At 34.7% G+C, this 12,704-nt stretch overlaps 1 protein-coding gene across 1 annotated transcript in view; it reads right to left on the reverse strand.

Moving 5' to 3' along the window:
- Positions 1–676: 676 nt before the first annotated feature.
- The window catches only part of LOC124374781 (golgin subfamily A member 6-like protein 22), a gene marked incomplete at its 5' end in the record, with an annotated part of 35,570 nt that continues 23,542 nt past the window's right edge, over positions 677–12,704 (reverse strand). The window contains 5 exons of the mRNA XM_046832932.1: positions 677–1,303; positions 4,625–4,769; positions 5,992–6,194; positions 7,623–7,762; positions 8,493–8,616. Coding sequence (XP_046688888.1) covers positions 1,025–1,303; positions 4,625–4,769; positions 5,992–6,194; positions 7,623–7,762; positions 8,493–8,616 — 891 coding nt within the window. The remainder of the gene's footprint in view (positions 1,304–4,624; positions 4,770–5,991; positions 6,195–7,622; positions 7,763–8,492; positions 8,617–12,704) is intronic.

Here is a 12,704-nt window from a genome sequence, read left to right on the forward strand (position 1 = left end):
TTTAGTTTTCTTAGTAAGTCAGGTCATTGTCATAATGCTTCATAGAGTAAAAGATGCTCTATTATTTGTTATTTTTCAGAATGGGTTGTTGAGTCAAGTTTAGAAGTGTAAAAGAGCTGCCCCCAAAATCTTAAATATAAAAATAGGGTCGTTGTCTCAACAATCTGTAGACTAAATGATGTCTCAACAATCTGTAGATTAAAGAACCCTGTCTTATTTGTTATTCGCTCAGAAAGGGTCCTTGAGTCAACGATTAGAAGTATAAACAACCTACCGTTTAGGCTAGTAACTGCCTCTAACATTAGGGACCCCGCCAACTACAACAGTCATCCACCGCAGTGGACTACACCTGTTAATCTACTCTTGCACACTACATCTCAACATTAGCGGTTAATGATATGCTGCTCCTGGACATTCATAGGATTGTGCAGATTTAAGTGACATCAGTTTTTGCTGTACCCAGTGTAGGTTCAACTGGAAGGTATAAACCAGCCGGAAGTGAATCCTCCTGGAGAATAATACTTCTAATACTTTATGAATAATCTTTATGCCACATATACTAAGATCAAGAAAGACATTTCATGTGTTTTGTACTTTGGCCTAAAACTGAATATATTGTACACACATGGAGTGTTTCACATAAAGTGTTACAAATTAATTATAGAGAAAAATACACTTGTAGTTAAATATAAACATGTAATTTACATAGTATCAGTATTCTCTTTATACAAATTTTTTATTTTCCTAAAGATTCACAGTTTTGAAAGATTAATGAGTTTTTATTTATTTTTTTTATGCAGATAAGCTTGTTTTTTTAAGACTATTTTTCTATACAATTTAATTTTCTTGATCATATATTAAAATATACTGCTAATACATTTCCATATCAAACACAATTATTATACTAAATATCTGGATAATATTTACTGAAATATTGTGAGTTATATAAACACCGTTAAAATTGAAAAATCGATTAAAGGTGTGTTTCAACACTATTAATTTCCAAATCTCTTCCAAAACCCATTTAACTTGTGCCACAATCGGAAGAAGATGCTAAGGAGAAATTTCCTTTGGTTCTCTTCTTGATGATTTCCCGAAGTTTACGTATCCGGATGACTCCTTCCCTGAAGTTATGCCTGAGCTGCTCTGTCTGCAAAGTCAGCTCCCGTATTTCCTGACTCTTGGCCTCATAGTCTTTAAGTAGCGTGGGGTACGCCAGCAACCCAGACTGCTGTTTAATCTTCGCAGTGTTTCTCTCTGTTGCATGCTTTGTCGCCTTTACCCTGGTTAAATTAGCCCGTTTCTGAAACATAAACAGAACTTGGCACAAGTTTCACAGTTAATTTTTGTAACAATATATAGCATTTGAGGTTTATACGATAAGAGCACTTTGTTAATATTGGTAGTACAATATAGTGTTACAACAAATTTCACAAGATATAACTGTGTAAGTAAAAAATTAGCAAATCACCCATTTGAGACACTCATGTACCTAAGTACATATTCTAAGCTAAATATGAATGAAGAATATATGATGAATAACAAGATGTAGTTTTTCTACTAGGAAGGTTATTTATTCCTTAGTTTCATTATTCAATAGCCCCATAACCGATTGTAACCACAAGAAGTCAACAAGAGTCCTATAGCTGAGTTTGATGATAAATCTGAACCTTAGGCATAACTATATATATATATATATATATATATATATATATATATATATATATATAGGTGTATACATTGATAAAACCTAAATTACATAGTGCCCCAGGAGGGAGGGGTTTTAGGCAGTGTTACGCTCCATTACAGTGGAGGGTGGTGGTTTTGACAAAACAAATAATTGCTTGAATTCATTCACAAAATTCGCCTGTCCCTTCCCAATACAAAAACAAACAGAACAAGTCTGAATCCTCCATATAAATGCCTCCTTAAATGATAAAGCAGTTTGTTTAAATCTGTCTGTGTCAAGGTTTTTGACTGAGTATGTCTTTTTTAAGGCTTAAATATCACATTAAAGATAAAAATTTGTGGGTACATATTGTCTCTATCAAAAATTCAGATATGCAATATGGTAAAAAAGAATGACTCAAAGATCCACCATCGTAGTAGACAGCAAGTGTGGTGCTATATGTCTGGTGATACAAAGCCAAATCATCTGTCAGTTATACATGTGTATTACAATCAAGTGTAACAGTACAGTGAGCGCCATGTAAAGTGATGGTGTAGTGATTGTCTTGTTACATTACGGTCGCATTTAGTTTTCTCAAAAACTTAGTAAAACATAGTAGAACTGTTTTAATTATAAAAATACACATCCAGAGAAGAATTTACAAGCAGTTAAAAAACAAGATTGTACAATTGTGGAATGCTAGTTTTATATGAAATTATGTTTTACTTTGGAGTTAGAAATTGTCTTTATTAATGACAATTTTTAGAATAATATAAAGTGGAGGATATTGGTGGCAGCGTTTTGTAATTTTTTATAGGGTTGTGTTACTATTACAAGTCCGTTACAAGGGAATAAAAAAGATCTGATTTTAGCATTACATAATTAAGAGATGGCCTCTCACAGTTGTAAGACATATTTGTCTGAATAGTTTTTACGATATAATAATTGACTATAATTATAAAAGTTTTACCCATGTATATTGAACCACTGTTGCCTAATGACAGTAAAAATCTGAATCTTTTAAAGTTCATACTTAGCAATGTCTATTATTAGTGAAACCTGCACAAAAATAGTCTGATGACATTTGAGGCAATTTTACCATATTGTTGCTAACCACCAGCCAGTAGCGTAGCCAGAAATTTCGTTCCGGGGGGGGGGGTCCGAAACCGGGATCCGGGGGACGTTTTGTGTGTTATTTGCCAATGAGTTCACTGGTAAAAGGAAAAAATATGGAGCTTTAGTAACTATGCCTTATAGAAAGTGGAAAGATGTAATAGGCAAATTCAACTCTCACAGCAACTCTAGTACCACAAATGTTCTTGTATAGCTACAGAAACTTTACGAAGTTCGATTCTGGCCGAGTAGAAGGCACCAATGTGATGTTGCATTCACTGGATAAGAAAGAAGAAGAACAAAACAGAGCTTCACTCAAGTGTATAATTGACACAACTATATTCTGTGGAGAAAATGAAATACCCCTTCGGGGACATTGGGCCACTGACGGCCGAAAACCCTTTAGAAAAGGTGGGCAATTCTCAAGCGTTGCTCGGGTACAGATCAAAATTAAGTGTCGGAAAATGCACCGGAAAAACTCTACTGATTAGAAGTTCGGCTGCTTTGGATTTCACTGATAGAGGTATTTATTAATGAGTTATAATGACAATTTTTTTGTATCATTACACTGTAGACGAGTACATAATTATCGGAAAAAAATTTAAAAAATCACTTTTGGTCGGAAATAAAATACACATGAAAAACTCTAATGATTAGAACTTCAGCTAATTTGGACTTCAGTGATTGAGGTAAACGTGGTGTTTTCGGTTGAGTTAGGACGACGATTTTTGTTACCATTAAAACTGTACACTGTACCTATATAATTATCGAGAAAAAAAATCACTTACGATCGGTAAATACCGAATAAAAGCTCTCTACAGATTCAAGTTTTGATGATTTTGGATTTCACTGGTTGAGTGGTTGAGGTAAAAGTGGTACTTAGAATTATGTTAGGACGTTGATTTTAGGTATTAATTCAACGCCGACTAATACATATATAATTATCGAGAAACAAAACAATATGCCGTGATTACACTACACTATCCGAAAAAGCCGAGCCCAAAAGTATCGTTTGATACTTTATGATTTAAACGAAAGGACAATTATATTTTTAACAATGGTCACTTTCATCAATTAAATCAATCAATTTAATGTTAGTAGACAAGAGTAATGATAACTCTCCTTTTTTCTCCTGCTCCATGCTTCATTTTTTTATGTCTTAAAATTTCGGGGGGGGTCCGGACCCCCTGGACCCCCCCCTTGCTACGCCACTGCCACCAGCTGTTCCCGTTATAACGTGGCTATGATCACATATTGTCTGCTTGATTTTCATGTTGTGTTCAAAACAGATGAATGAAATCAAAAGTACATATTAGCCTTTATTTGGAACTATATAATATGTATATCCTGGAACTATACGTAAACCAAGAGTTGCTCAGTTCATTGCATAAATATAACAACAATCTCTTTTTTTACTTGAAATTTGTTGGTAATCTATCCATAGTATGTAAAATCTTGTAAAATATACAGTCCATTTTTGCCCCCATCTAATGATGCATTTTACTGTCTTATAATGATTTATAATGAAATTCATAATACAAATAAAAACAATCTTACCCACCATCAACTCCAACCAACTGCTGTTGGAAATAAAAGACATAAAAACAGAATTATTTATAAATGTCTCAGATACTTTGTTTTAAATTAAATGCTGTTGAAAGGATTGCTATTGTTATTGTTAAGGTGTTATGTTTACAAATTTCCAACTACTCAAAATATTCTAGTTATTTTGTAAGTAACTTGACATTCTGGATACTTCTTGATTCTTTAAAGGTTTAATGAACTCAAAAAGTCATCAAGGAATCAAATCCAAGTGTTTCCAAACACTCATGTTTTTGATACCTTATTCAGTTCACATGAGATCCTCTCCAGCCTCATCTGTTCCCGTTCCATCTCAGCCTCTTTGTGTTTCAGCTGTTCTCTCACATTGTTCAGCTTATCATCCATGACTGCCATCTTCTGGTTCACTTCTGTGATCTCAATGTTCCTTTGGAAAAAAGGAAAGACTTAAAACTTCTATAAATACTGCCAATATAGCTCAAACATTGCATATCATGATTTCCACACAATCAGAATATATAAGTGTCAAGTCTAACCATATAATCAAAGTTAATAATTTATTTAGTACAGTAAAACTTTATCAAATTTGTTAGGAACCTCTTTTTACAAAGAGGTAAAAATAGGTTTTTTTAAAATATAATAATCTTTTTAGAAAAATTTATAATTTTTAGGATTAAATTCTTGACTTTGAAAAAAATATGTAACAAAATAAAAGTTTACTCATATTGAGCATGAGTTTAGCCTACACAATATAAGCAGCATAGACAGTAATGCAAAAATACTGTTAAAAATGTATGGGCATTCGTTACTTCCACCGTGTGGCAGGGCACAGGTGCCCAATTTTCACAAACAATTTCTGACATAAACATCTTTTATAATATGCCATGGTTGACCAGTAATTATTATAAACACAAATTAGACATTAACCCCAATTTAGAAAAAAATCTCATAAAGTCTTATAAAAAATTAAGCAGTTTTTTACTTCACTAATTTTCCATACACTTAATCATACTTAACTCATCAATCACTTCATGATGATGATTCAGCTTGAATCTCATGAAGCAGAGCCATAATCCAATCATATGCTTTGGATAAGTCACATAGAACTGAAGCTGCACAGTCTTTATCATTTAAAAGCTTAAGAACAAAGTCTTTAATAGAAAACACAGCAGCTATTGTTAATGGTATTTTACAAAAACTAACAGCCGTACACTAAGAACCTTGTGACTAGATAGTTTACAATTATAGAAAGAAACACCTTTCCAAATATTTTAGATACAACAGGAAGCAAGTCTATTGGGCTATCAAATTTTATTGTTTAATTTACTTAAATGTTCTAGAAAACAGTCAATTGATTCATTATTAAATTTTCGTGTTTAATTGTTGTTTACATTCTAATTTAGGGTTTTGAATGTTAACAGATACTATTATAAAATAGTGGTTATGTAAGTATACAATTGCAATCCACAAATGAGAACTAAAAATGAGGTTCTGGGTGCACACTCTAGGTATTTTGGAATTGCCTAGCAATTCTATTAAATATCTTATTAATGTAAAAAAATCATCCATATACACTAACCATCTTGAAGTTAAAAAGTCTCTACATCTAACTCATATAAGCCTCTGTCTTGCAGTAAAAGCTCTCTTACCTCTCAGTTATTTTATCAGTGTAATACTCTTTGAGACTGGACAGCTTTTCATAATCCATCAAGTTGAAGTCCATCCCCATGTGGTCCATCTTCCTTTCCTCTTTCTTAGCGTCAATTTTACGCTTCAACTTGATCTGTGCTAGTTTGCACTCAGCAATCTGTCTCCACTGGTTCTCCTGTCTTAATAGCAGGTCCTCCAGGGTCTGCAACACACAGTACTGAGTTAGAAGCTCATGTACGAGTACATATGTACATCTTCCTCTTCTTTCACTGACCCCTTTACAGTTTATGATGTAATATTACGTTCAAAGTGATTGCGTAAAGGTGTACTACGTATGTAATATTGCATATTGTTACATTTTCCTGTTATGTTCTGTTCTCTGTCAAAATATTGCACAAGAAGTATTTCTATGACAACCATGTGTCACAGGTAGTTCTGACGTTCTCTACTAGATATCAACACTTCCATGGTCCCCTCTGATTTGTATATATATATATATATATATATATATATATATATATATATATATATATAAAACAAACATTATTTTTACGGGGTTTAGGTAGTTAATAAACCCCGATAAGATGTTAATGACATCCTAATCCTAATGAATCTCCAAAAATTCATGACTCTTGAATTTAGCCTCTTTACTTGATTTGTGCTAGTTTGCAGTCAGCCTCCTATCTGAATAGTAACACATGGTCCTCCATGGTCTGTAACACACAATACTGAGGTAGAAGCCTGTGTGCGAGTACATGTGTTTATCTTCCTCTCATTTTGCTTTGTGACACAAACTAGTCCTTCAATTTTATTTGTGCTATTTGGCATTCAGAATTCTGCCTTTATTGTCCCCTTAGTTTTAACGTTAGAACCTCAGGATCCCCAACACACAATAGTGGGTTTGAAGTTGATTCATTTAGTACGTATTTCTCTCCTCTTAGTTAGTGACAATGTAGGACTTCAACTACATCTGTGCTATTTTTAAATCAACAGTATTTTTGCACTGGCTCTCCTGTGTCAATGTGTGTCAATGGTAGGTCCATCGAGGTCTACAATATACAATGGGGAATGCTCAATGATCAACTGATTTTAGAATAGAGAGAGGGAGTTGAGAATTCCCAAGTGTGGATTTATTGCTTAAGTGATATTGAAGTCCTAACCTCTTTTTATATACAGAAATATAATAGACCACACAAAATTGTATATACAGTACTTGTAAGACATAGTATATATCAAAGTGGTTTAAAAGAAACTGCAGAGGAAGTGTAACCACAACTATTCAGAATCAAGTGACCCTGGATCACTGAACAATGTTAACTCAAACATTTTAGACTGAAAATGTCAGTGAAAAATTTTAATCTAAATCTAGACAGTAAAAAAAACGTCAAATACCCACGTACATTGTTACCAATAAAAAAAGGTTGTAATTACTAGATATCTTACGTTTTACACTAATCTATCACAACATTTCATTAGATCTACAATCAAGTAGTACTCACATAATTTGGCAAAAAGCTTCTAATTAGTTCTAAGATTATTGTTCTGAAATGGAAACAAAAACATTAGATACTGTTTTTTAATAATGATTAGCACAAGTATGTACAAAGAAACAATAATAGAAACACACTACCTTATCTTGCTGCACAGTTCGACCAGTTCTGGCATCTATCAACCTGGCAGCTATCTCCTTCTTGTGGTTGACCAACTCTTCCCATCCACTCTTCACTTTGGCATCCAAGTCTCCGTTTACAGACCTCTGCCTCTCCCACTCTACACATCAACGAAAATCGTAGTTTAAAAAATGGTAAAAGGGAGATATTGCCTCTCATACCGGCAGATTTAGAGCAGCTTCCTGGCACGAGCCTCCACCTCACCCACCCACAAGAGAAGAACGTGTAAATTAATGACTTTATTGTTTTTCAAATAGAATATTATTGGACTTTAGTATTTTTAAATTTGCATAATTTTTAATAACATGTCAAAAATTATTAATGTTAGGTTACTGAGCAATTTATAACCATCCTAATTATTATTCTGTGGAAGATCTGAAGCTCCGGCCTAGAACCTTTTGTTACATTACTTCAGGCTAGGCTGATAAATTAGTTTTATGTGCTTGAACTAAAATTCAAAATTTTCATACAGGGCAAAAGACACATTGATCATCAATATCCGTTGCCTTGTACATATTAAAATAGTGATGTCACTCATATTAAATAAATTTTAAAACAAGTATTAATATTGCATTTAAATGATCCTGGTTAAAAAGAAACAATAAGATTGTTTTGTCTCATTCATTTTACAGCTTACAAACATGTACTATATCTTTATAAACACATTCTGTGAAGAGTTACATGAGATATCCATGCCCTGTGATTAGACCCACTGTCCGAGAAGATAAAGATCTGCTCATGAAGAGATCAGGTGCTGCCCTATGGGAAGGTGAATGTAAGTGCTTACATAAGAGAAGTTTAATATTTTTGAAATATCAGCACATTATTACCTGTATTGATCCTTTGCTTCTCTTCATTCATCTGTTTGCTACTTTCATAGTACAACATCAATTTTTTGTGATATCTCTGTTCCATGTCTGGGTCTTCTTTAGCATCCGTGAAAACATGATCCATCTGAAATTACACAACAGACATATTCAGCTACTCCTTTCAAACTATCTTCTTTCCTTTGTAAGGTTTGACCACGTCAAAATCATATGACAGCTTTTCAAAGGGTGATAGGAATTAAGACATTTTCAATCGTTATATGTTACAATAAGATATAAAACTAGGATTCAAATTTACCCTCTTGTTCAGGTGTAAAAAACCCTAAGACATTAAAATACTAAAATGTATGACAATGGACTGCCTAATGTTTGGGTGTAACGTGTTTGTGCTCTTGGCTCCTATGCAGTAACATCGCTTGGGTCATTCTTTCCTTTCTGAACTTCATCCAGTTGATCGGCTATCACTTAATTATTTTAACTTTGAGTGACAGTTCATTGCCACAATTTTTAATTTTTTAATGTCTTGATGTCTTTTTACAAGTAAAGAAGAGGCTGCCAATCCTAAAAATGTAGTGTCATACCTTCTTATAACATATAATGATGGCAAATCCTCTAATCCTTTCAAACCTGGATCATTAATAAAAGACTTTAAACAAAGCATACTCAATAACAGAATACCTAACTATCCTTAAAAATTATCCTACTAATTCTCACTGGATTCATTATTTTTCTATAGAATATTCAAACTCTTCCTTCAAAATTTCCCAGAAATAGGTATTAGGCCTATGCAGTACATGCTCCAACTAAAACACACACATTTAATACCCACATGGTCTTTTAAGGCATCTAGAAGTTTCTAACTTGAGGGAAATTACACACTTTTAAGTTTTTCTTTGTCAAGAATAAAGCTTTAACTTTTTAAAACCACTTAAAACTCTTACTTTAATCCACAAGAAGCAAAATGTCATTTTTTCATTTACACTGTACGCTTATTTTTTCTAAACACAACACTGCTCTCACAAAATTAGCACTATTACAGGCAATAGGGAGTGGATAAGAGTTACTACACTGCTAGTAGCACACCAATTACTGAAGGACCTTAATACCTTTATTTATTGGATTTTAATCAATCTGCCCCACCTCTAATCAAGATAGCAACAAACAATAATTCTCTATATCAAGTTGGCACTTTAGTCTTTGCCAAAATTAAAGGTTACCCCTTCTAGCCAGCACAAATAAAAGAAATTACAGAAAACAACAAAACTATGAAATACACAGTTACATTTTTGGGGAAGACACCACCGCCATTATCAGACAAAATGACATATGCCTATACACAGAATACAAGCACATACATGGGAAACAAAAAACCAACAATTTTAAAAACAAAAAATTTAATGAAGCCCTAGTAATGGCGGAGTCTGTCTCACAGGACCTCTCTCAAACTAAACCCCATGTAAACAGCAACTCTGAACTTAACCCCTTAAGCAACTCACTCCAAGAACTCGAAAAAAGTCTGACCGAATGTGACACACAGAGTAGCGAGGAAAGCTTGATAGTAGCCGCCAAAATCGGATCCGCTTTACTCCAGGAAAACAACTACTTAAAAAATGAAAATCGTAGACTCCAAGACAAACTGAATAGTCTAGAAGCCAAAGTAGAGGAGTTAGAAAACTGCGAAGGAGAGTATGTCTCACATATGGAAAGGCTCCAAGAAAAGGTATCCGAGCTCGAAGCACAGTTGACCAAGGAAAAACTGTATGTGGTTGAAGCACAAACTATTTTTGAGGACCATGACGGGAAACAGATCGAACTTATTAAAGACTATGAAAATAAGATTGAAGAGTTAGAGAGTAAAATTATGACACTGCAGCAACAGACACCTGGAAAAACTGACAGGAGGTTCAGGACTGCAGGAACTCAAACATTGGCCCCTGACTATCAAACAAATAATACCTTCCCCTCAGTTCTCTTGGAAATGGGACTCTTAAAAAACAGCCATAATGCCATGGAAGAAAAGTTTAAAAGTCTGGAAGCAATAATAAAGAACCTAACACTTATGAAAAATGCAGAGGAATGCATGTATCGTTCAAAACCCCCCTCACACAAACATAAAAGATACCACAATAATGCAAGAAAACCAGTTGTCAATAAGAAAGAAGAGAACAAACTCAGTGTCTCCCTTCAAGTGCAAAAGATGAAAGCCGCCACTTCCCATGCAGAAAACCTTACTGAAGGCCAAAACTCCAAGACAATCACAACTCCCCCCCCCCCCCAATAAACATAAAAGAACCATACGTGTCAACATGTCCTTCAAGAACCAGGAAGGAACCCCCAATAACTGCAAGAATACGACCCGTTGACGAAGACCTGGAGGATTTTTTCAGGAAACACATTGATTTCTACACAAAAATAAACCACTCCTTTAATAAATCAACTAGCCTGCATTCCAATACCGATACAGACTTCATGTCTACTGGACACCATGTCAACTATCCCAGCACATCCACCTATTTTTTAGAGACAAACCAGCCTCAAAACAAACCAGATTAAGTATCCTTCACCAAAATATCCAGGGTGTCTCTAATAAAATAGACAGACTCCTCCATCTAACAGAAGATACCAATCCTGAAATTATAATCTTGACAGAGCATGGCCTTAAGCAAGAACAAATCGAAGGATGTTGCCACATTCCCAACTACAGTTTAAAGGCTCATTTCAGCAGGAAAACACACAAACAAGGCGGTGTAGCTATCTATGTTAATCAAACCTTACAAGAATATTCAGAATCCATTGACATACACCAGTACTGTGAAGAAATCGCATGTGAAGAATTATTCATGTAATGGGAGTGTACAGATCACCAGCAGGGAAATTTTTAGTAATATTTTTAGCGCTAAACTGTCCCTATCCTTCAACACGGCCTGCCCTAAAATAAGGAAAAGGCAAAAACACAGACTTAAACCCAAACACTTCGCAGATGCAGATGCTTTAAAACTAAAAAACAGTTACCTAAAAGCTCTAAATCAGTATGAAGTAACAGGAGACCCTAACGACAAGAGACAAGCCGCTGAAGTGAAAAAAACATATGACTTGAGGCTCAAGTCATTAAGAGAGGAGGCATCTAAAAATTACATTAATGATTCTGACAACAAGTCCAAGGCTGTTTGGGATGTTATAAACAATGTAAGAGTTAAGAAAAAACAGTCACATGAAATAAATCTCCAAATAGAAGGTGAAATAGTCCAAGATGCAGGAAAAATTGCAGACCACCTAATCAAATTCTTCACCAGCATCGCGGAGGAAACCTTAAAAAGTAATAAAAAGAGATCAAATGCAATAACCCATTCACAAAAAACATTAAATCACACATTCTCAACCCTGCCTCACACTACTGACCAAGAAATTAAAGAAATAGTAAAACATCTCAAACCAAAAAGTTCTTCCGGCAATGATGAAATATCACCAAAACCTTTTAAAGCACTGTATCAATGAACTTAGCACACCACTGGTAGTTATATTCCATAAATCGTTTGATCAAGGACTTTTTCCATCAGGAATGAAAATCTCCAAGGTGTATCCAAAACTCAAAAAGGGTTGCCCAGCCACTGCTAGCAACTATCGACCCATCTCCCTAATATCAACATTTTCAAAGCTATGTGAAAGAATAGTCCTTAAAAGACTCCTGACATACTGCAACGAAAACTTTCTCCTCACAAACGCACAGCATGGCTTTATTAAGGGCAAGTCAACAACAACAGCCATGATTAAACTCATAGAATCTGTTATTGACGACCTCGAACAGCGAAAACTTTCTACTGCACTTTTTTTAGATTTTTCAAAGGCATTCGACTGCTTGAGCCATGACCTCATTATAACAAAACTGGGAGCCTTAGGCATATCAGGGAAAGCCAAAGACTGGTTCAAAAGCTACCTAACTGGACGACACCAACTGGTGGAGCTCAAGCACACAGAAAATGGCATTACCAAACATGTACAATCAAATACATTGCCAGTAACCCGTGGCGTACCTCAAGGCTCTGTGCTGGGCCCAGTCCTCTTCGTTTTATTCACTAATGACATGCCCCAACTTCTTCAGGACCACTGTCTTACCATCATGTATGCGGATGATACGCCACTGTTACTAAATGACAAAACAACTGATAAATTAGCCGTTACTGCATACATAGCTCTTAACATGGCCTATCAGTACTG

This window comes from Homalodisca vitripennis, unplaced genomic scaffold, assembly GCF_021130785.1.
Source record: "Homalodisca vitripennis isolate AUS2020 unplaced genomic scaffold, UT_GWSS_2.1 ScUCBcl_10024;HRSCAF=18720, whole genome shotgun sequence".
Classification (NCBI taxonomy): domain Eukaryota; kingdom Metazoa; phylum Arthropoda; class Insecta; order Hemiptera; family Cicadellidae; genus Homalodisca; species Homalodisca vitripennis.